The sequence below is a fragment of the Acanthopagrus latus genome, chromosome 13 (assembly GCF_904848185.1).
Source record: "Acanthopagrus latus isolate v.2019 chromosome 13, fAcaLat1.1, whole genome shotgun sequence".
In the NCBI taxonomy this organism is placed as follows: Eukaryota; Metazoa; Chordata; class Actinopteri; order Spariformes; family Sparidae; genus Acanthopagrus; species Acanthopagrus latus.
Window position 1 is genome coordinate 2,069,269 of NC_051051.1, and position 25,032 is coordinate 2,094,300.

The following is a 25,032-nucleotide window of genomic DNA, read 5'->3' on the forward strand; positions in this document are numbered from 1 at the left end:
CAAGACGATGGACTGGAAATGCCTCATTCGCATCTGTTTACATAAATCTACGTCTGCCACCGAGGTCGGAGGGGCTCGGATTAATTTTATATGCAAGTAGTAGAAATGTTACCTTCGCTTTCTACTGAAAGTTAATCCAGGTGTGTGTCATGTGCATTTACTTTACAGTGTTAACGTATGGCTGCGTGTGGATCTAAAATGTGGAATATGGAAACGCAGGAGCAATTTAAACATCAACACAAACAGCAGACGACAGTTAAATGAGTCTCATAGCCAAAATAACAAAGACTGTGTTTTCGTTTGCTAACCATCCAGCACAATCCACCGCCTCAGACTCAGACGCTCCCTCAGATATTTCATTCCCGCGTTCAGTTTGGTTGTTCGAGGGAGATTAGGTTTATCAGCAGAGCAATTACCATTTCTAAAAAGAGCCCGTGGTCGTCTTTAAACATAAGGATGAAGGGAGAGGGAATTCTTCTGATACCACATTTCTGCCTGTGAATTTTACTCCAACAGAGCGGTAAACAGATTAGGGGGATTTTAAAAAGCTCTCTTCGCTCGGCGGTGCACGTACACAGACTGACATAATAATCATAGCCTAATGTATTGTCTGGAAATGTGCCTGAATGTGTCATTCATTTCTGTGGTGATTAGCTGCGAATTCCTGAAAGGCACAATGGCAACGCAGCGCTGCAGCTATAGTGGGTGTTGAATGGTAGGACACAATGAGCGAGTATCACGTGTAGAGAAAGGAAATGGAAGGAGAGTTAGCCTATGTAATGTGTAGTATGACTAGTTTATTATTATATGTGGAAATCTTTGAACCAGAAAATGAAAATTCAGTCATTGTCTGCTCTCTGTGCATGCCGATGGAAGGTCAGATGAAGTTTTGTCGTCCACAAAACATTTCTGGAGCTTCACAACAAAACAGCAACGCAGAATTCAGCTGATGCAGAATCTGGGCTTCAATCTGATGTCACTCTAATTCTCAAACCAGCCATAACTGATCACTTAGAATTTAATATCACGCAAAGAAAGCAGCACAAGGTTCCTGGATCCATCTGGATATTTTTAGGATCCACACCTTCTAGGTCGAGACTCGTCCTCCCTACAAGTTTTGTAGAAATCTGTATTTTTTGTGTAATTCTGTTGACAAACCAACCGTGAAATGTCTCCATACAGCTCGTTTCAAGTAATCCAAATCTCCAGAATCCCCGAGATCCCAAACGGACTTGATGAGACTTTATTTACACTCTTTTTAATGATAAAACCTTCACTGTAGCTGCCGAGCTAACAACATTAGCACACTCCATCAGTGGTCGGTGCACAAGCTCGGCCAGAGTTAATGGTATAAAAAACATATTTCCAAATTAGGTTGGAATCTCAGGGATTCTCAAGACTTCGATATCACCAGATTTTATTCAGATCATATATACGTATCACACAAAAACTACTGGCTGTGTTTCCATGACGGTTTGATGGAGGACGAGTCTCGACCCAGAACAGACCCCACTGACTTTTTAGTGCAGATTGGATTAAACTACATGGAGCCAGCTCTCAGCCTTTCATGTCAAATGTACCTGACTTCCTTTAACAGAGAGTAAAGTGCAGTCGAGCACATTTAAAAGCAGATTCTCCACCTGTGCACGCAAACATCAAGCGGTCTCGATTGTCCTGTTTGAACTTGTAAAGCAGATGCTGTAAATTTACCTTCTTTATTCTTTTCCCTCGTGTTTTTTTTTTCACTTCAGTTCAATGTTGAAGTTCAACATATCTGTATTCCTTCATCGTCGCCACCCGTGGTTTTTGAATTTTACGCTTTAAGGACCCGTCTAGACTTTCTTTTGAAGACACACTTAGGGGAGAAGTGTTGGAATAATTTGTTGGCAAAAGCACAACTGGATTTAAAATAAAACAATTGGAACAGACAGCAGCTGTTAAACTGCAGACACCCTCACGCTGATTAATATGAGGGTTGTTTTATCTTTCTACAAACACGAGCTGACCGTCCTGCAGCACGTCGGTCAGTCAGAGTGTTTTCTGAATTACTGAGTGAGTCAGTCGGAGGTCACTGAGGAAGAACAACGTCCTGCATCAATAATGTGTTGGGACTTATGATGAATGATGCTCCATTCGCTAATAACTAGTGACAGATGAGAACTGAGGATCAGTTTAAACCAGTTTTGTTTGAAAGTCAGTCAGAAATATTTCAGTATACATGAAATGTTTGTGAACAAGCTTTATTTTGAAAATCCAACCGGACAATGAAACATTTTAAAGAAAATCTGGAGGTTCATCACTGTTTGTGCTTTAAATGACACTTTCACTGTGGTTCAGTGAATGAATGAATGAATGAATGAATGAATGAATGTACGGACAGTGATTTCTCTCCGGGGTCCCTCCCTCTGTGTTGGACGTGTCAGCAGAGGACGGTTTGTTGAGCAGTTTCTCCTTGGATGCACCCATCCGGCTCAGAATCTGCCAACTATGTCAGCCTCAGGATGTCAGGCAGACACAGGAGTCCTCTGTGTGTGTGTGTGTGTGTGTGTGTGTGTGTGTGTGTGTGTGTGTGTGTGTGTGTGTGTGTGTGTGTGTGTGTGGAATCAGGACATACCCTGAGTACCTGAGTTCTCAGATGCATGTTTACAGTCATGCAATACTTAAAAAAAAACACATATATCTAAAAATAGCCTGGAAATGTTATATAAAGATAAAGATATGAAATACTCCTCCTCAGTACCTTCATGCTCCTTTCACAGACGAGTGTAAACACTTCATATCTTCCACCGTCTTGACATTTTCAGAGGCATAACAAGAGATCTGGTCCCGTGGCAGCAGGAGTGATATGAAGTATTAGTCTCAAAAATGTCTTGACCTCTGTGAGATTGTCTGTCCTCCATTTTATAACATTTCTAGTGACATGACAAGACGTCGCGCTCGGTGAACAAGTCTGAGTGTGGAGAGCACACGAGGCACAGACGGAACGCTTCGTCTTCTCACTGCGCCGCTTTGTTTTAATCAGCAAGATGATATGTTTGGTTTCGTCTGGCTGTTTGTTTGTTTCTGGGCTGGAGTTTATTTGATGGTGCAGCTGAGGGATCAACAACACGTCACGTATCATGAGACACTGTGACGAAAACTACAAATCCAAAACGTCAAGAACTACAGATGAGCTTGAGTTGTTAAAGGAAGAGTTCACGCAAAACTATGGTTCAGTGATAATCAGTTCACCCTCACACTGATGGAAAGTTGTGAGAAGTTTTGTATTCGGCAAAATATTTCTGGAGCTTTACAGCAGAACATCGTTGCAGCATTCTCCAAAACATGAAGTAGACAGGAATAGATATTAAAACTTACAAATTAAGTCTGTGGTAGCTCTGAGATGTTACTTGCACCCTTTATAAGCTCAAATCTTCCCTCTAGTACAATGATGCTAAGCTAAAACTGTTAGCGCAAATGGGCGGGTTCAGGAGCTGGATCGTGTGTTTTCAGACGTCTTTTCACATCAGTTTGTTGGGGTTTTTTACAGCGAGTCCCAATTAACTTTATTTGATTTTAGGTGATCTTACCCTTTAACCTGAGCTACCTGAGTAAATCAAAGATTTTACATTTAGACAAAGAACACTTGGGATGTGTCGTGACATCAGGCAGAGGGTTTAACTCATTTATTTGCACTTCATTCAATCCTTTTATTTGGCTGTGTTTGTATTTTATTTCAGCGTGTTATTTTATTTTTCCCTCTGACTTTGTCCTTGCAACATTTACATTCCCCCACTTCAGGGCCGCCCCCAGACCTGTAGAAGGTCGCAGGACAGATTCCCTCCACAGGCCCGTTCAGTCTGATTTGAGATGCAACTCTCACCGGCCAGAAGACTCGACAGCAGTCAGGTTGTCTTTCACCTCTCAGATCCCGGAGCACCATCACAGACCAAGTGTTTGTTATGGAGCCGGTGAAGGGATGAATGATGTATAACAGAGGATACATAAAAATAAGCATGCATGAAACCGTAAATGAGTAAAACTGAATGAATTATTCCAGGTCACAGTTTGATTGATGGAGAAATGGTTAAAAAATAACAGTTTGCAGGCTGAAGAAAGAGTGAACATTGATTTTTCTCGTCTTCTTCTCGACGCCTCGGTCGCTCCAGCTCAGGAGTGCGTTTGTTTAAGTTTTCCCTTGGATGAACCCATCGAGTCGGGCACGTCAGCCTCGGGCCCGTGAGACGGACAACAGTACCTCATGTGTGTTTTTCTATGTGCAGATCAGAACATATCTGAATCCTCTGCATGTTGCTGTGGCTGTCAGGGTCAGATCTTGATTCGATGGAGCAAAGCTGTCATGCAGGGAGTATGAAATCAAACGGACGGGCCGCGAGACAGCAGAGATACTGTTCCCTGGATGCATAGATGTCACAGGCATGACTGGTGAAGACATATTTAGAGCTGCTTGTATCATCACATATGGTTCATGATTCAACGTAAGCTGTTGTGCCATATGAACGTGACGTCTGCCAGCGTCATGAATATATCGCACTTTCTATGTTTGGTCACCATGTGGCTCTAACCATCATCGTCACTGGTTCAGCTTTTCCTCTCGAAGTCACACTGAAGCGTTTGTGTGAGTTTAGGCTTACTTTACGAATCAAGCAACTGGACCGAAAGAGAAAAAGACGGTGCCGAGCTCCCCGAGGCAGATGTGATTAAATGCCACAAATAATTTGATATATTTAGCAGCTGTCGAGCAGCAGCAGGACCAGAACTGTCAGCTCTGCTCAAGGTGCAGTTTAGCTGCGTTCAACTGCAGGATGAACATTTTTCACAGTGGCTAATTCATGTCTGGCTCGTGATTGATGCCAAGAAAACGATGCTAGGAGTCGTATTAATACACAATACCTTTCATTTCATCAGTGACTGTCGGGGTTTAATGAAAAAGCTCCAGACATCTTTATTTTTCCCTCCTGAATGTAAATGTCAGAACCGTTTGTTTCAGGTTGGAACTGAAAAAAGAAATTTGGTTGCTCACAGCAGCAAAAGCGATATGTTTCCTTAGTGACAGTCAGGTGAGACAGACACCAGAGAACTGTTTCAATATGCTGAATTTAAATCATAATCTTTGAACTAAGGAGCTAAAGAGTCTCATTTGTGATCATACGTATATATTTAGTGCCACAGGACGGGGACATAAACCCAGAAGTAAGTCAGTGTTTTCTGCCTCTGGTTCACTTGTCTGGAAAGTCAACGTGTTTTTCAATGTTTGGTTTAATGGCTGAAATACGTCTGTTTAACACAGTAAAGTGCTGCTGTGGCTGCAGGTTTTCATTCCAACCAAGCAAGAACACACCTGACTTGACTTATTCAATCAACTGAAGTGTCTTTGCACAGATGATTTGTTGGATCAGGTGTGTTCTTGCTTGGTTGGACACACAAACAACCAAGCAATGACACTAATGTACAACAATACAAAATAAAAATTTTAAAAACGGAAGGAAATAAAACTTACATTATTGTTTATAATCAGAGTGGAAGTCTGAACTCTGTCATAAGAGAATTTCTACTTATAATCTGAGTCTGAGTTGAAACTTGATGTCGTCTTCATGTTTTCTGCAGCTACAGAAGTGTCCTCCAGGTGCCCTTCAAGTGGAGAGAACGCAGGCTGCAGTATACTGTTCATTACTTCTGCTTTAAATCTGAGTCACATAATAAAAACAATTTAAATCCTGACCAGGGTTTGAAACTGTTTCACCATAAATGCATCACAGTTTTCTCTGAGCAGCTGCTTCTGTTCTCCTCTGACAGTCGGAGTCAGTCACCGGAAGACAACGTATGCTAATATGTTTTCTGAGGTCACCAAGTCAAGTCTCCTCTGGATTCTTGAAAAATTGGATGGATACTCCTCTTCTTTCTATATGTGTGTGTCGAATATCAACATCCTGTCGTCTCCTCTCAGTATCTTAGTTAGTTTTACAACTCTGGGAAGTTTTTATGGCCGGACTTTTAATTTTCTACATATCTGAGGTGGAGTTACAGGTGAGGAGTCAGGACAGAGACGGTGTAACCACAGGATAGTGTGAAGGAGACCTCGGTGTGATCTTCTGTTTATGGTGACCGTTACAGATTGTTTTCCTAAAATCATGTCACGCTAGAGAAATGTCAAGTAACAGCATATTCATGGTTTGCAGAAATGTAACTTTCGGACATTTAGGCGAACATGTTGACTGTATCTGTCAGGTAAAACCTTCCCTCAGACTCTGTGCTGTCTTTGTTTGGTTTCTTGGTTGTTTAAAAAAAAAAAAAAAAAAACCTGCAGCTGAGTTTAGAGGAACGACTGATTTTTAGATTTTCACGCATCAGATCCTGTTTTTAGGTCTTGGGGGAGGACGAGTGCCTCGTTTTAAGGTCTTGGGTTTCCAGAAAGTGGCTCAGTCTGATAAAATGCCTCAAGAAATGTCACTTGAGTGTCAGTTGGGTCTGAAAACCAACAAGTTCAGAGAGGACAGAGAATCAGACGGTGCAGGTCCGGACTACAAAGACTCAGCAGACATGAAGCAGCAGCCGCTGTGTTGATCAGGCTGCCAGGAGTTTTTGTTGCGTTTTTTATTGAACTAACAAACGGTCCTCTCTCCTCTCTCCTTCCTCCTCCTCCTCCTCCTCCTCCTCCTCCTCCTCCTCCTCTGCAGTCGTCTTTAACCCTCTGAGCTGAGGAGACCCATCAGCTGTCTACAGGAGGAAACTCTGCCTCCTCTTCATGTGATCACCGTCTCCTCTCTCCTTTGTCTTCAGCTCAAACTCGAGCGCCCTCTGACTCTGTAATTGTCTCTTCCTCTGTGGTGACTCTGTATTTTTTATGACTCACCTTCACTCACCCAGATTCCTTCTGGCGTCTTCTTTCGACTGAATTCATCCCTGTTTCCTGCGGCAGTGGGAGCAATGATTCGTGGGAAATATCAACAGTGTGTGTGTGTGTGTGGAAGAAGAGAGTTTCATGAGTTTGTTATTGAAGATCAGCAGCAAATCAGTGGGGAGAACACAGCAGATCGGGTTATTTCTGTCTGTCTCTTTCTTTCTGATTAGATTTCAGGTGACGATGTGATGAGACAGATATTCTGGTGAACGAAGCCCAATTACAGGACAATTAGAGGGTGAAGTAAAGAGAATAGAGGACAGAGCAGAGGAGAGGGAAGTTGTGAATATTAATTCAGAATAAAAAGTGCTCCATCTGACTTTTAATGAGCAGCAGAACTGTGCAAGACTCCTGATAATGACTGCACACAGATACTGACTTATTGTGGTTGTTGCATAAATCAATACGTCATGTTAATTTACGCCTGGTTAGTTTTCATTCAGCACAGAATACCAGTTGTATGATGAACCAGGTAATTTTCCATTCAGTGAAAGGATTAGCTGATTAATTAGTTGATTGACTGAAAAACAAACAACATTTGCTCCAATAAAACTCCAGAAATGTGGTTTATATAATTGCAAGTTGAATATTTATGTATTAATGTTTCAGTTTTATGTGTCCTTGTCAATAATCTGAGGGATTCTGCTGTTAATCATTTTATCATCAGCCTTAACCTCGTTCTTATAAAACAGCTGTAATTTGACCCTTATATTGCAAAATATTTCTTTCCTGTATTCAAACAGACCAGCTCAGTCAACACAATCAGCCATCCAGTAGGTTCCATCTCTCCGAATTTGTGTTTGAATCATGGTCGGGAGCCGGATTGTGTGAAGTAACAGGCAACAGGGCTGCCAAGCCGGTGACCACTGTTCAATACTGTGTTTCGTCATCTGTAAGCATGACGACGCATATTTGTGACAAAATCTGAATATTTCTGACCGGAAGTCAAGACTTCTCCCTCCGTGTTTGTGGTATTTGAAGCTAAAACATGATCTTTTCCCTGACCAAGTGTTTCGGTGTCTAAACCTAACCTCTGACCTTGGACCAAGAATTGGTTGCAACATCATGACATGCAAAGTTCAGTGAATCATTGCCAGCATGTATTTATCAGCTAAAGGTCTAAATAACCTATAAAATGCTAATTGGATTCTTGGATGGAAACAGCTACCGCTCATTTCACAGATTCATTGATTCATTGTTCTGGTCTTATGACTGCAGTTAAACAGGATCCAGCCTGTGTTTCCAGGTCTGGACTCATTAGAAGGAAATTAATCACAGGCGTTATAAAATGAACACACTTGTTGCCAGCAAATGTACATAAAATGTGTCCAGGCTTTAACATCAGCTCTTAGTAATCCGTTCTCTCACGAGGCACAGTTTGTTGTCTGCTGCTCACCGGGTCTTGGCATCCATTCGTAAATATGACTGACATCTGACCAGGGATTATCCCATTGCCCCAGTTTCCCCGGGACCAGTGAGTTACACTGCTCTGTGTGTGTGTGTGTGTGTGTGTGTGTGTTCACTTCAGCCTGTGTGAGCATATGTTTATCTGCTTAGAAGCGAACCCCCACGTCTGCTGTCAGCCTGCGTGTTTACCATTTTAAGGTAGTTAATAAACACACATGACAAATTTAATGAGTCTTATTTACAGCCGGCCGTCGAGCCACATGTTGTGTTGTTTTGTGCAATAACGAATGCTGCAGACGGCCAGATTATCTTGCTCTGTAGCCGCTCCCCTGAGAGAGGGACCCGACAAACATCCCCTAACGCAGACGTTTTTTTCTAAATAATTGAACTTGCGCTCGGTATTTTGAATATTACATGCGGCCAACTCAGCGGGAGTGCCCCCGCAGCGCTGAGGGTTCATGGTCTTGACTGACATCCTCCTTAATGGGTTGGAGAAACTAGGCCAGAAAGTACAAACTCACTGGGGCACCAACACTTGGATGCATTAACCTTTTAACATGTGCATGCTAATATAGCTGAAAGAATTACAGCGTCATTATGGCAAAGTACATTAAACATGATGTATATATTATATCAAATTCATTCATCAAGTCAAATGATCTTGCAGTGAATTTACGGAGGCTAATTAAACAGTTTCTTTGAGAAATATACTTTCTTAACACACCTGCAGTGGTACATCACCTGTAATGTTAGTGTCGAGGAGCCCTCCATTTTTAATGCAAAGTGTGGATTGTGTTGAATATTTTATGCTCCTCTTAAGTACCGTATGATTCTTTGAGTATGTTGTGGCTGGACGTTGGAAACATGCTGCTCAGCTGTAATCCAGCGGGCAGGTGAGCGAGCACAGCAGTGGGATTTAAGATGAGGAGTGTTGTGTTGTGAGAGAACATCTGGAGCTGATACGTTACAGTTGTTACCATCAGCTGTGATGAAGAGCGAGACTGACCCTGACACCGACACGATTAAAGTTCCCTTCAGTGAGCAACACGTCGATGTAAGGAGTTTGCACAAAGGTAAAGGGTGGACGGGTTGTAGCTCGGGGAGATCTTCTGTTGTGTTTTCCTAAAACCATCAGTGTTTTTTTCTGCGTAAACCTAACTAGACCCCGAGCACAGTGGTGTCACACTGGAGAAATGTTCAGCAACAATATTTGCAGAAATGTAACTTTCAGACATTTAGGCGAACATGTTGACTGTATCTGTCAGGTAAAACCTTCCCTCAGAGTCTGTGTTGTCTTTGTTTGGTTTCTTGGTTGTTTTCCATGAATACATTAAAAAAAAAAAAACCTGCAGCTGAGTTTAGAGGAACGACTGATTTTTAGATTTTCACGCATCAGATCCTGTTTTTAGGTCTTGGGGGAGGACGAGTGCCTCGTTTTAAGGTCTTGGGTTTCCAGAAAGTGGCTCAGTCTGATAAAATGCCTCAAGAAATGTCACTTGAGTGTCAGTTGGGTCTGAAAACCAACAAGTTCAGAGAGGACAGAGAATCAGACGGTGCAGGTCCGGACTACAAAGACTCAGCAGACATGAAGCAGCATCCGTTGTGTGCTTTTTGTTGCGTTTTTTTTTTTTTTTATTCCTGTGTTTTGAACTAACAAACTCTTTCCCTCCTCTGCAGTCGTCTTTAATCCTCTGAGGTGAAGAGGCACATCAGCTGTCTACAGGAGGAAACTCTGCCTCGCTGTTTGCAGTGTTTCAACAGCTGTAAGCTCAAATCCAGTCAGGACATTTTCCTGCCATGTTTGTTTTAAACAGAACCAGTTAAGTCTAAACCAAGACAGACGTTTGCAAAACAAGAGCATTCAGACAATTGTGAGCTTGAAACCGCTGGATATTGTTTTACGAGACGTCAGTTTGCAGCCATGCTCGTTTTTACCTAAACCACGTGAGCAAACACACATTTACTTCTTAACACTGACCAGTTGCTAACCCTGATGATCAGTCTGCGAGCCTGTCAGTATTTTAAACCCCAACAAACGAGATTCACATAAAAGTGGACGGTGCAAAAACGGCTAATAAGCTAAACATCATTCCTCCGTTTTGAAGCTCTCCAGCTCTCCGTTCTCTCAAAGGTCAGCGCTGTCGAGATGTCTTGCCGTTAGCCAGCTGTTCAAGTTGTGTGTCGAAGTTTGACAAACTTGAAATAAAAATCCAATGATGTCGGTGAATCCTGCCCTTTCCATTCTCGACGAATCATTTCATCGTGTTTGTGCACTGACAGGAACACTGAGCACAAAAAGGGACAAATCGATGTGTGTCGGCCGGCAGAAGCTACGACCAACTCCTGCTCGCCGCTTCTCTGCCATTTACCTGACTTCCTCCCCCAACACACACCTCCTCGGCTATTTATCTTCTTCTCTTCCGTCTGTTTTCCTCCTCCACACCTACGAGGACCAACTGCTGAGAGGCAGCCTTTCTCTGACAGCAGGGGAGAGACGGAGGTGTGGAGCACAAATTACACAGATGGCCATTTGTGTGTATGTTTGAGTGCATTGTGGATTGTGTGTGTGTGTGTGTGTGTGTGTGTGTGTGGGAGGAGGGAGGAGAGACAGACTGGGTAAGTTCATTTTTAGTTCAGTTTTGAGGGTTTAATTTTGGTCAATTTTATACTTAGAACATTTTATACTGGGTACGAAAGTGTAACTGTGTGGGAATTACAGGCGTATTAATCAGAAGATCTGAAGGTTCTGGATGTAGAATAGAGACTAAAGATTAATTGGTGACGTACGCTGAGTTTGTTCAGTGATTTGTGATTTAAACACTGTTTTATTACAGCCGCTGGGAATCCTCCGTTCTGATTGCTCGGAAGACGTTCAGCAATCTGATGGCAAACAGCCCCATATTTTAAATAAAGTGGAGTATTTTCATTCTTACATTGTCACCATATTTGGATGCTGTTGGTATTTTTGTTGCATTCGTCCTGTCAAAGATTTCAGAGCTGTTATTTCTGTCAGTCAACAACGCTCGCTGTCATTTTTGTTGCCATTTCCTGTCACATTTTTTTCATGGATGTCGCGAGGGAGCTAGCTCGCTTTGTCAAATTATGATCCCAAATTTTATCCCAAATCCAGGGAAACTGACATGTTCACACTTGTACTTACCACACTGACATTTCTACAAGCGTTTCATATCACGTTCACATGTTGACGACCTGACCGTGGTATCAGGAGGCGGAGGTGATTGTGGTGGAGATTGTGTGGACACTTCAGGACTATTTCCAGTTGTGTTTGTGCTGATATAATCGACCAAAACTTTATTGTTTCCCAACTCTGACAAAGTTGTTTTTGTGCCTAACCTAACCAGACCTAGACATAAAGACATGAAGCAGACATGAAGAGACATAACCTTGTAAAATAAAGTATGTATGAGGAACTAATGATCCCTCATAATACCAGCCTTACACTATGAAGTGGTCTGAGGGAATCTGCAAAATGTTCCAGCCTTCTGTTCATTATGATATGAATCCATTCTTTGATTCAAACCATTTTAATGAATGGCAGCTTTTTTTATTAAAGCATTCACCTCAGAACAAATACTTCCCTCTATTGGTTTCTGTTGTTTGAAATGAGAGCAAAAAAAGAACAAAACAGTCTCAAGTTGTTCATTTAAATACAAACAATAACAGCAGCTGATATCTTTGTCACCCTCGGTATTAAGACTCGTTCTCCCCGATTCAAGAGATCAAAACAGTGCTGCCTGTTGGTGGAAGCTGAGAGCCGAGGGAGATGGGATGTGACAGCAGCGAAGTGTGTGTTGAAACACAGTCAGGAAGACGGGAAGGGAGAGACAGGCAGCGAGACACAGAGAGAGAGAGAGAGAGAGAGAGCTGGAATATAAAACAAAGACGACAACATGTGAGTGAAGAGAAAACCTACATGACGGCTGGAGGAGAGAGACTCAGAATACAAAGCCATAGAATATATATAAATAAATATATATGGGAGATAATGAGAAGCAGCTGTTCTCCCTCTGTAGACAAACACAGCACCTCCAGATCAACAGTGGATTTCCGATTCTATCGTGTCTCTTCCTGTGTTGTGAGACAACAGGATGGACATACATGGCTGTTCACTTCCAGATGTCAGACTTAATTTCCCTCCGTGCCAATCAACACCGAGGCTTTCTCCTCTCTCGCTCCCTCCGCTTCTACTTTCCCAACCCCGCCTTCTTCCAACATCGCTCTCTACTTTTAGAAAACACCAGCGACCTGTCTGCTACAATCAGTCCTTCTTCACATCAATATCTAATATCCTGCACTGGCAGGAATTTAGCATGAATTATACTGCTGGAAGCTATTTGCCGTTATAATTAGAGAGCCAGAGAGAGGATTAAGCCACAGTTCATCCCATATCTGATTGCCAATTGTCCCTCGTAAGTAATCAGGGCCATAAGGTCTTTTAAATGAATGGTCTAATAAGCTTGGAGAAGATTGTAAGCTTCCGCAGTTTGAAAAGAAGAAATGGATCTTTGCAGAGCCGCTTAAAAATTCATACATGGAACGTCATCTCAAGCGTTTGCAAGTGATGTTGTTTATTTTTTGGATCCTTTTTTCACAAATGACTTGAACCAGTTTCTCCTCCATTGACTCGCTGTTGACTTTTAACATTTGCCTCGGTCTTCTTGTGGCCGTCCTTGTTGGAGAAAGACGATCACGTACCTTCTCTTGCCCGTATGAAGCCACCGGCTGCTTCCGTGCACCCGACCCCTCCGTACACAACATGTCAGCGTTGTGTTTCTTATTGTGTAAGCGCTGCACAAGCAACCATCTGGACACTTCAGACTCTGAGTCAGTTCTGTTTTGCATCCTCATGGGAGTAAAGAAAACGGCAAACAGGAGGAAAATCTTCTTTTATTATCAGTTATCAACATTTACGTCACCGTTGTTGAGTGAGCGACTGGTCAAGATCTTAAGAGAAACTCTGTAAACAGCCTTCATCTTTTGTTTATAACCACACAGGAGAGCTAATCATATTTAAAACGTATCCTTTATGTTTTACCGTTTTCAGAACCCAGTGGGACAACCTCTGAATGAGCAACAAGTACAGTGTGTAATGAAACAACAGATACTGTGTGTGTCTGCTGCGACAGAGCGATCTCATCAACACCACGAGGGGAAGTTGTCTGCACTGACGATGCTGTAAATCAGAGATTAGGACTGTGTGGTGTCAAAATTTGATTCTAATGATCATTGTGATGGAGTATTCTCACTTTTTGTTGGATTTTTGCCCAAGAATAAAAGAACATTTCTATCTTATTTCTCATTACATTTTCCAGAAAATGTGTATGAACATATATTTTGCTGATGAACACAGTGAGGGACTTCACCGGTATCGTCCCCTCGCAGCAAGAACCACATTAAAAACATTACTGTTAAGCTAGAGAAGCAGGAGATTCTATGAGAGGAGGAGGAGAAACCGTTTATGAAGCTATTACAGGCTCATTATGAAGAAACATGGTGGTGAGGGAAGAACAAAGACCTGCCTGATGTTCGCTGGGTTTCCTGGGTCTCATTGTGAAAACAAACAGTTTTAAAAGACGATCAGACTTTGTTTTTTTTACACGAGCTGAAGACAAACTGTTAGTGTTTGTGTGCAGCGGCTGGATGAAGGAGGAACCAGAGTAATAACACAGTTTCTGGTATTAAAACAGGACGAGACAATTAAAGAATAAACAAAGCTTTGTGTTATTGCTGCTGTCACATCCTAGAGATATAAATTACAGTTATTTGTTGTTTTTTGCACAGCAGACACGACGAGAGTTTGAACTCTGATTTGGCTGAAATGCGTCAACACGAGGATGAAACTAGAGATGCAGCGTGTGGATGTTTTTCTGCTGTATAACCGATAATTAATAAATCACGTCGCTTGTGGCCAATACCGATCAGAACATCAATAATTTGACACTTCTGAAAATAAAAGAAGTTCCTTTCCTGTTGCTTATGTGAACCTGAAGGTTTTCTGCAGCTCTCATAAGATTCTTTTGAAGATAAACTTGCAGACGTGTTTCCTCTCTGAGCTCCTGCTCTGATGGAAACATCCACACCAGCTTCAACTCTCTGGTCATCATTTACTGTACTGCAGGGTGTGAAAGCAGTAATGTGGCTTCAGATTCAGATTATTTACATTCATTATCAGCAGATAACCATGTACATTTCCCAGACTAATACTTATTGTGGATCTCCAGTCAAACACAGACATTTCTGGAAAGTTTAAATGCTAAATTGACTGTTTATATTCTTATTTAATCACACGCAGGGTTTATTTTTGTCTTCTTCTCTTTGACTTTTCGTCTCTGTTGCATTCAGCAGATGTTTTACTCCGAGTGAAAACACACCGACAGCAGACAGATTCATTAGAATACAAACTCTAATTAGAAACGCGAGCTCTACCTGTCACTCACTGAAGACACCGTTATTAGTGCTGCACATGAGAAAAACAAAAGCTTTATCTGCGTCCACACACGACTCTGTTGATGAATCATATATCCAGTGGTCATTACAGATACAGGTGCTGCTGCTGCTGCTGTCAGTCACAGCTGCTCATCAACAGACCTGCTCTCTGCAGCTCCACACACAGACAGCAGAATTCATATCTGATGTAGTATGAATCTGAGTGGGAGAAGGAACATGTGAATAATATAACGTGCTGAATGAGAAGCCGTCACTGTCGCTCGCACTGCAGCGCCTCGGGGCTGAATTAGGCGCCGCGTTAGCGCCAAAGAGACGCGGCGGTGAGCAGGACTGACAGACAGACACACTCGGCACAGGTCACAGCTTGTTTTTATTTTGAATTCAAACCAAGAGACAAGGATGCACACTGATAAATTACATCAAGTATCGCTACATATCAACTAACAACATCACAATATCTCATAAAAGCGCTCTTGACAACAGATCCAACGTTACAAAATGAAAAAATGACTGTAGAGTAACAGAACCCGGCTGCAGTCGAAGCCCATTGATAAAACATACCAAAACACAACAAAGAGTTTTGGCAAGAGACGGTGATATGCACAGTATTTCCTTTTCCATCTGCAACATCGTGTTCGAGGGAGCTACAAGACCGGCCGCAGAAGCAATATGTAACCAAAGAAGAAAAACAGAAAAGGAAAAATCTGCTAATTAAAGCTACTACGATGCAAACACACACAGAAAACTAGCCTGAACGCACAGGTGTATGTACAGCTCGGGTCACCAGGGAGGGCGAGGGGGGTCTCAGGATTTAAAATGTTATAGCACAGCACATTGAAATGTCTGAAGATGAGCCATCAAACAGCCATGATGGAAAAGATTCATTCAATCAACTCAGGACGTGTCTCACTGCCGTCAAACCTTCCTCAGAGAGAGAACTTTGTTTTGTAAATGTGTTACAGCAATACTAGAGTGTGTGTGTGTGTGTGTGTGTGTGTGTGTGTGTGTGTGTGTGTGTGTGTGTGTGTGTGTGTGTGTGTGTGTGTGTGTGTGTGTGTCTGATTCTACAGTAACGCCAGTAAACACACTTGAAAATAAAAAGTAAAAGAATCTCTACAAACGGGAAGGAAGGCTGCAGTTCAGCACTGGCGCTTGTCTTTGTACAAAGAGTTGCCTGGTAATCACACAGAAATCATCCGTACGTTACGGTTAAAAAATAAATATATCATGACAAGTCGATAAATAATAAATAAGGAAGGGAGTCGACATGGTAACGAGAGAGCAGAGTGTGTGTGTGTGTGTGTGTGTGTGTGTCAGCAAAGAGAAATGGTTCAGATGCAGTCAAGGTGAATCAGAGTATGATCTCGCTGTGATGTGCTTGTGTGGTTTAATGTCTGCATGCATGTTTTCACTCTATATTGGCATTATATATGCAGCTGTCGTGTTTGTGTGCGTCTCTTTTTGTCTATATTTCTACATATTCACCTACTTGTTCTCGTGTGTCTGCGTGTCTGCGTGTCTGCATGTGTTGTCTGTACGTGTCTGCGACACCCTCGGACCCGCCGGGCGGCTCAGTGGCCCTCGCCGCTCGGGGGCTTCGCGTCGTGCTGCTGCCCTCCCGCCCCTCCAGGCAGCCAGGGGGAGACGGAGTGCGAGGTGGTCTGCTTGGCCATGCTGTAGTGGCTGATCACTGTGTAGAAACGGCCCCTCGAGTTGGCGTCCTGGGCGGCGTAGTACGCCTCCAGAGAGGCTGGGATACACCGCTTGTGCTGAGGAGAGAGGGAACACAGAGGGTCAGAACACGGAGCAGTAAATAAAATATTTTTCATGTGCACATGTTGGTGGCATGTGTGACCAAACCTTCGCTGCATGAAGCACATTGTAGTTGGTGTTTTAGGTAGCCAGCTCAGCAGGACAGCTAAGAGAACAATTATAATTTAACATCGGCCGTGTCCAAAATCACGACCCATTAAATTGTAGACTTTATAGTGAGTTTACCATTTTGTGCTGCTGCAGTTTACTCATCCCACAGTGCATCATAAACAGTAGTGTGGTAGTACAACTGTTAATCTCTAAAGAGTTTTTCATTTGACAGATGAGCTCACGATACACTCCTCTATATAAAACCTCCCCAGGTAGTGAGAAAGGAATGAGTGGGTGACTTCGGACACTACTATGGATCTAGGTCACTCAGCAGACTGAAGAAATGTCTCCTCATGTTACTGAAGTACAGCCGGGTGAAACAGCGTGCAGAGTCGTTTCACATCTAACTCTGTGAATTAAGTGTTTTGGTGAGTGATATTAGGTTTCTGTCGTGTGTTTTATGCTGAGCTGAATGTTAAAATCTCAGTTTTTCTCTGTGGAGTCTGGCAGCTTTGAAGACAGACAGATTCTGTGTGAGCCCATTTGTTTTGGTCCGGGATGCTGGTTCACGACGTGTCTGATATGTTTGTCTGGTTTGAGCAAAATCGTTTTGCAATTTCTCAGACTAATTCTGAATTTAGACATTTAAAAGTGCTACGTTCAAGAAGCCAACGTTAAAATGAGCTTTTCAGACTTCCACTGCTGCTTGTGTTTGCAAACATACTCATTTATATTTATATTCAGCACATTTGTGTTGAATAAAACTTACGCAGAAAGAAAACACAATACGTGTTTTTACTGTTTTTATTAATGATGCAAAATCATGGAGCGCAACTGAATATGTCTCTCAGAAAGATGTCGAAAATGGAATACGGCTTGATGAGCTGTGATGAGAAGAACTGTGTTTATCGTCTGCTCGCCCACTGATCAAAACATCCAAGAGTCATAATCTGCATTTATATTTACCTGTGTTTCATCAGTGGATGGGGAGCAGATGAGAGAAGCCATTTTGCATTTCTGAAGCGAAGAGTGCGGCTCTATTTCGAGGGAGAGTGGGCTCATAATACCACACAGAGTGCAGGCTTATGTTACTGCATTTTGCGCCCGTATAGCATTAAAATGTGTTTGAGTGTGCATACATGAACAGCCCTGTGTGCGGTTGTGTCGTGCGCGTGTTCTTCTATCGACACATTTGCACCTGGCCAACGTGCATGTGACACTTCTAATAATACCTCTGCAGACTGCAGTCAGAGAGCCCCTGCAGAGGCTGCGGCCCTCAAACTAGATTTATTCCACCTAAAAGACCAGATTCGTCCAGAGACACAGACTTCCAAGGTGACCTCACGCAAACTGCTACGAAAACTTATAAGTGCAGTGCGGTGGAAATCTATAAGTACCTGGGAGGAGAGGAAGTCTGCATCCACCTCCTGGAAAGAGATTAAACACTGATACTGGGCACATCGGGCAGCAGATTGGCGGATAAGGATGGACGACCTCGGTCGTATGGATCACGAGTTAGTGATCATCATGTGGTAATTACTGTAAAATAGGCAGTAGGTCTAATTCTCATTTAATAGCCGAAACAGCTAATTACATATCTCAATGTCTTTCTTTGGCTTGGAGAAAAAGAAAAAGCTTGAAATTACATTTGATTACACTCGTCATAACAAAATCACTGATATGGTTAATTGATGATTGCCAGTGTAATAACCCTCGTTAGCCTCTTCCTGTAAGATGACCTCGGACATTAGTAAAAGTAGGACGGGAGTATTTTATTTTTTCCCTCTCCCGCTGGAGGCTGAACAGTGCACTCACCTTTAATTCTTTATTTAGAGCAGACAGAGACGGTGAAGGAGAGATCGTCTCGTGTTTTAGGAGGAGAGAATATATGAGTCCAGTTGGGATCATTTCAGCCGGCAGGAGGTTAGCGTAGCATAGCATAAAGACTGGAGACGGGTGGGAACAGCTAGCATGGTCTTATAATAAGGTCTTTTAATGGACTAATACATTTGATGATAAATGGATAAAAAGAAAGCAGACTCTCTTTCAAGTTTGAGACAGGAGGAACTCAAACACAGTGCCGCCTGCTTCAACTGATTTTATGATATCTGGTCTCAGTTTGTGTGAACGTCTCTCGAAAACCTTTTCTTTTAAAATAAAACACCACATTGTTATTTAGCTATATTGTCTACAAGGCTGCAGGGTGCGACTGTTTTATACACGTCAGGTGCGACCAAACGAACGCTAACTGGACGTGTAGACAGCCGTCGTTTAACAAACATTAACCTGAAACATGCTACAATCATTAACATAATGAGTTTGGAGTTAAATTCAAAAGTATTATTAAAAACACCTGTGAAAGAAGTTAGTCTGGAGCCCTCGTCCATTTAATACCAAAATATTTATTCAGTTAAGATGGAACAAATATGAATGTACTGACGATTTAAGTGGCGATCCTAAAATGTTCAGTACGGAGCAGCTAGTGGAAGAAGTAAGTCCGGAGCCGTGTGGGTGGATTCTGTCTCAGTTTCCAATCATTCCAGCTGACTGGAGTCTTCTGACTTCATATTCAACAGACAGTTCAGAGCGTTCTCACCTCATCTCACGTGCTGCATGTGCTTAATATTTATACATTCTCTCAGTTTCTTTCTTGACTGTTCTGTTTTCTGTCCATGTGCTGTTGAAACACCAGATTTTCCCCTCTGTGGGATCAGCGTTGGATTATCTTATCTGATCTCATCTTTAATTAATTTCTCAAGAAAAAAGTGCCAATTTCATCCATTTTCATCATCAGTATAAATTGAATATTGGTGAACTGACGATGTAACCAGTGAACTTGTGACGGGCATTTTAACCTATTTTTAGATATTCTGTCGATTACTCAAATAAAGAAACTATCAAAATAAAATGTCGATAATGAAATCCTCCTGTGAAGGCTAATGTGAAACCCAGCTGACATTCGAGCTGCCCTGTTCACCTCCTGACGACCTCCTGGGCCGAGTGACGGCTGTGTGAAATGAAATACAGGCCAATTATTGCTCTTACCTTATAAATGAATCCATCCGGGCAGGCGTGGTCGTAGGTGAAGGCTTTATAAACCACCAGGAACACGATGCAGGCGAGGAAGGCCAGAGCCAGGATGATCAGGATCGTCACCTGGAGGGAGGACAAACACCGGTCAGTGTGTGTGAGAGTGTGTGTGTGTGTGTGTGTGTGTGTCAGAGCCATAAACAAGGACTGTGAATATGTGGTTTATATACGAGAGACAGGGTTAGGGTTACGCAGTGAGAAAGATGGAGTGTGTGCACCGGTGTGTGTGTGTGTGTGTGTGTGTGTGTGTGTGTGTGTGTGTGTGTGTGTGTGTGCAGTCATAATAAATGGGACAGTGAGACACTGCTGACGGAGGTCAATGGCTCCTCAAGGCAAGGTGTTCCTGTTGAGCTACGTGACGAATGACTCAGGTTGTGACACTGTGTGTGGATAAATATAAGACATGAAGTCGGAGGCGTTAATCAGGAGAACACGAGGAAGATTTGCTGTGTTCTTGTTTTCTTTCTGTATTCTGTGTGTTTGTGTTGCGACAGAATTTATCTCTAAATATGCATTTTCAGCACAAAGACATTTGTCCTTTCAGCATAAAAGACACGGCAGACCTCCCCGCTCTTTATGCAAATGAACACCAAGACAAACACACACACGGCTTTTTCACACAAACAAAGACAATATCCTCATGCATAACGTTTGCTGAATTAACAAAAAAGGCTTAAATAATCAAGATTTTGTTGTGGACGGCGTCGCACAAACTTTATAAAGTTCCTTCCAACGCAACAACTCATAAAATTAAGCGTTTCTGGGGAAATTCTCCACAGCCCACAAACTAAGTTATCTGTGTAATATTTGACATGTTTACTGTTAATAAAATGTTCTTTCTTGAGCTTTAAACATAAATGGTGAAACTACTACGTGTCCGCAGGCAAGAAGCACTTCAGACACCGAAGCAGTCGAGCTGATGGAGCTGCAGAATTCACAAGAAGGTGTGAATGATTCAGAGTTTTTCATAGCTGTTTCACAAACGTCCACCTGGACTCGTTCACTTGTGATTGGATCAGTGTGACTGTGTGATATCTCTGGTTCTGCTGTATCGTTTTAGATCATGTCCATAATGAGTCCAACAGTGTTATATTGGTGGACCAGTGGACTGATTTTCAAAAACTTAGTGCCTACGTTACCCACAATGCAACTGAACCTGCGAGTGACATCACTGGAGACAGTTTATCAGACTTTTCTCACATGTGCAGTTTTACTCCCTGAGACCTGTGAACACACTTGAATGTGTGCAATTGGTGTAATTACCCTTTAATAGATTTTAATTCAACCAGTATCTTGTTCTTGAATCAGTGAATCGTGAATCAATCAGCATCCGTCCTGCGTTGAATGTCGGTGCACTCAAGTCAGCGACAGAAATCAATTAGCACTTCGTCTTCTTTCTGAATGTGTCCGGCCGTCCACAGCTCGGAGGCGACAAACACATTCAGCAATTGCATTTTCCTGAAACCTCGAGCGGCTCTGAGGTGTTCAAGTGCGCAAAAGAAGAAGAACCGGAACATATTAAAATGTCCTGGTCAGTTTTTGTACAACGAGCGACTGTGAAATGTTATCAGGATTCGCTTGGACAGAATCAAAATGCATCTGTGGCGTGAGAAATGTTTAATAGCAGCAGAAAAGCAGAGCTAATCTAAAATGATGGAAATAACACATTTATTTTGCCGTGCTGATGCAAATAAGAACGCCTCTGTGTCGTTTGAGGTGTGAAATATTCATTCCCCTGGCAGGCCAGACAATGTCGTAGTAAAGCAGATTAACATATAAAAGGATTTGTTTCCTCCTACTTTCTACTTGACAGCCCGATTGGGTGCTTTTGACTGAGCATTTAATTAGAATTATGCAAAACATGTGCAAAGGATAGCTGCGTTATAAAATGCTTCTGTCTGCTAAATCATAAAATGTTGTGTGGTGCACGCGTCTGTGTTTCCCCGACACATGATCAAAATTAAAATGTTGTCATGAAAAAGTCAGATTCATCCCGGCGGGCCAAAACAAAACGGAACCTTCCTGAACGGATGAATATTCCCAACGTCCTGTTTCCATTTCCAGAGCGACATCAGAGCCCTTCTCGATTTACTGCTCTCTATATGATCTGTCACAGGGATGTCAGCGCAATTACACATGGGCGTGATCATCGGTCTCCATCAGCGTTGTGGGGGTGGACAGGGACACGCGAGCTAAGTGACTGTTTACTCGGTGTCAACCGGGGGACACGACTCTTAGCCTTGGTCGCCGCTGACACTCACCATAAATTACATCTCCCACATCACACACAGCGATGCATTAAAAGGACGCATTTAAAGTCACGGCGACCCGCCTTTAGGAGCGGCGACAGACGTCGAATGACTGATTAAGACCCACCCTGACCCCCTTTTTGAATAGCGATGCGTGTGAAACAGCTTATTAAGAGAAGGGATTACTACAAAACTCCTCGTCTCACGGAGCGAGCTGTTGGAGTTTCATGCATGTAGAGAGCCAACTTTGCTTGGACACTTTGAAACATGAAACAGAGACTTAAGTCGCTAAACACTGAAGAGATTTGTGCTTTTGCTCAACCAAACTGCTGCTGTGAATTCTTTGTCAACGCAGCCGAGACACCAAATTCTTCCTCACGACATTCACGAAAATACACTCAGCATGGGAGTGAAGTGGTGAGACGTCGAACATAACATCACATAACAACTCTGGCTCGGACGCAGAGATGTTTGCTTAGTTAAGTTTCTGTCTTCTCGCTGTGCTGACATGTGAAATAACTGCTGGTGACAGTGACGGCAGCTCGGGTGCCTGGAATGATGAAATAAAGCAGCAATCTCCAGTTAAAGATGAAGATACTTCATATCGATTCCAAACATGATTCATTCATTTTAATGTGTGGAAGAAGTTTAAAAAAAGTCTCGAAGTGATGGTGACTTGTCTGGCTCCTCATTAACTCCGTCCTTTGTTCACTTCCATCATTCATACAGGAACACAGCAGGGTCACACGTCTAAAAACCATCATTAATAATTAATAATAATGGTGAATTTGTGGTTAATTAAACTTTATTTAATAGTTATCTGACTGTTATCAAACAATGGAATGCTTTACAAACCACTGAGTGAGCAGTTGTTCATTGTAAAGTTTCAACTGACGTCTATAAACCTTTTAATTCGAAGCTTAATTAACTTTAAATTAACCGTTTATTAATGACAGGCGGAGAAACAGACCGTGACAGGTTCAATGACGGGTCTAAATGTGGGATATCTCCCTTGAAAATGATTAAAGCAGAAGAAACTGCTGAGCTGTGCGGTCCATATTTAGCAATTTACATTTGTCATCAAACTGCACTTATGAAATAATAATGTTAATATAATATGCGAGCATGGTACTGCATCTGCAATTCAGCTGCTTATTTACTGAATGAATCCGTGTCCTACATACCATCAGACCCTTTAATGGCGCTCAACATTACAGATGAGTCGTATTAACGGCGGCGTGAGTCGTACAGTCGACGGACATTAAGGCTCCGTTAATCTTTCACCGTAGATTGAACAGAAGAGCAGCAGCAGCCGGAGCAGAAACACAGCCCGACCTTTGTAATAGAAACCATCGCTTTATAAATCCCTGTTGACGCGGCCGCGACCAGGTGGTGTATAAATCCATTAAAAATCCATCCTGACCTTTCTCCATTATTCATAATCTGGCTGAACTCGGCAGTAAACCTTAGGAGGTCTTCCTACAGCTCGAGGATGAAGACTTCCTGCTCTACGCATGGAGTGGAGTCATGCGTTTATCTGCCTGGACCTCCATATTCACTTCTGAAGAGATGATGCTCTCATTCATCTGATCAGCTGAGTCTGTGCCAAGGCCTCGGTCACATTAATAGAACAGAGAGAGAGAAATGCAGCAGAATACAATAAATAAAAAATGGTGCATGTTTAGTCGACTCAAGGCTGCATCTCCCGGCGTGGCAGCCTCCCACGCACACATCAACATCATCCTGTTTCCTGTGCAACACAGTCGATACGGCTGTTCTGTCATTAGCGCTCCGGTGTGTGCCATCCTACACCACTATCACCTCCGACACAACCACCACCCTGCTCGCTGTGCGGCGCAGATAACAGGCGGACGCTTGTTCTTCTTGGATGCAGGCAGGTGAACAGCATGCTGGTATAATTTGGACTAAAAGCAACGTGTCCTTAACAAGGACCGGCTCCATCAGTGAAGACTGGACCGACTGCAGGAGCTGTAACAGCCTCTAACCAGGCCAGCATGTTTCAGTTCGTATGGGTACAAACTCACAGGTTGGATTTAAATCTGCACCGAGCAAAGAAACATTTTACTGGCATCGAGATCATCGTCTGTGATCACACAGGAACTAATACGAACAAGCTTAAGGGAAATATAACTACTAAACACTCACCGTACCAAACAAAAGTGAATCATCTCCGGCCTCTTTCATCTCGATGGCATACGTATCATATAAAGTGATCACACACAGGTTCCCTGCAGGAACACACTGATGGATTAATCGTCCAGAAATAACAAACCGACGTTTTCAACAGAGTCGTGATTAAAGCAACAACAAAAAAGTTCAGACTGGCGACATTAAAAAGAGCTGCAACGACTGATCGGCTAGTTGTTAACAGTCATTTTGGTTTCTTCTCCTCTGTGACGGTGAACTGAAAATCTTCCTTGTTGTGGACAAAAGAGGCGTTTCAGGACGTCAACTTGTGTTGTGGAAAAACACTGACTGACATTTTTCACAACTTTCTGACATTCTGAAGACAAACAACAACAACAACAACAAGCAGATTCATTCAGACAAGAATCCACAGATGATGATCATCAGAGAAAACAGTGATTCATCCGCTCTGCAGAAAACAGGAGGTCTCTGTCCTGATTGGATGAAGTTTGCAGGGATACCAGAACATTTCTCTTCTCTTCTTTAGACACAAACACTCTGTAACTGTGCTCACTGTTGGAAGATGAAGATATCTGTATGATTTACAGCAGCGTTAAAGAAAACATTTATCTAAACTAACGCTGCCAGATGTTTGTTTCGACAGATGCTACCGTCGCGACATGATTCATGATCAGTGAGAATCATCATCTTTGCATCACAACTCATGATGATGTGACACTTGTTTGTTTGACCTCAGGAGAAACAGATCTGTGTGCTGGATCTCTGCAGCTCCTCGTTATGATGCTGTTTGTCGCCTATTTTAGCTTCATCATAACTTTGCAGCTCCTTGCAATCTGAATATCGCACTCGGTCACACAGTGATTTCGATCATATTTCAATTCATCT

The 25,032-nt window shown here is 42.6% G+C and overlaps 1 protein-coding gene across 1 annotated transcript in view; it reads right to left on the reverse strand.

Annotated features, from left to right (window-relative positions):
- Positions 1-15,128: 15,128 nt before the first annotated feature.
- Positions 15,129-25,032, reverse strand: part of nsg2 (neuronal vesicle trafficking associated 2) — a 39,364-nt gene continuing 29,460 nt past the window's right edge. Inside the window, exons 4-5 of the mRNA XM_037120236.1 lie at positions 19,685-19,795; positions 15,129-16,545 (exon numbers count right to left, since the gene is read on the reverse strand). Coding sequence (XP_036976131.1) covers positions 16,348-16,545; positions 19,685-19,795 — 309 coding nt within the window. The 3' untranslated portion in view covers positions 15,129-16,347. The remainder of the gene's footprint in view (positions 16,546-19,684; positions 19,796-25,032) is intronic.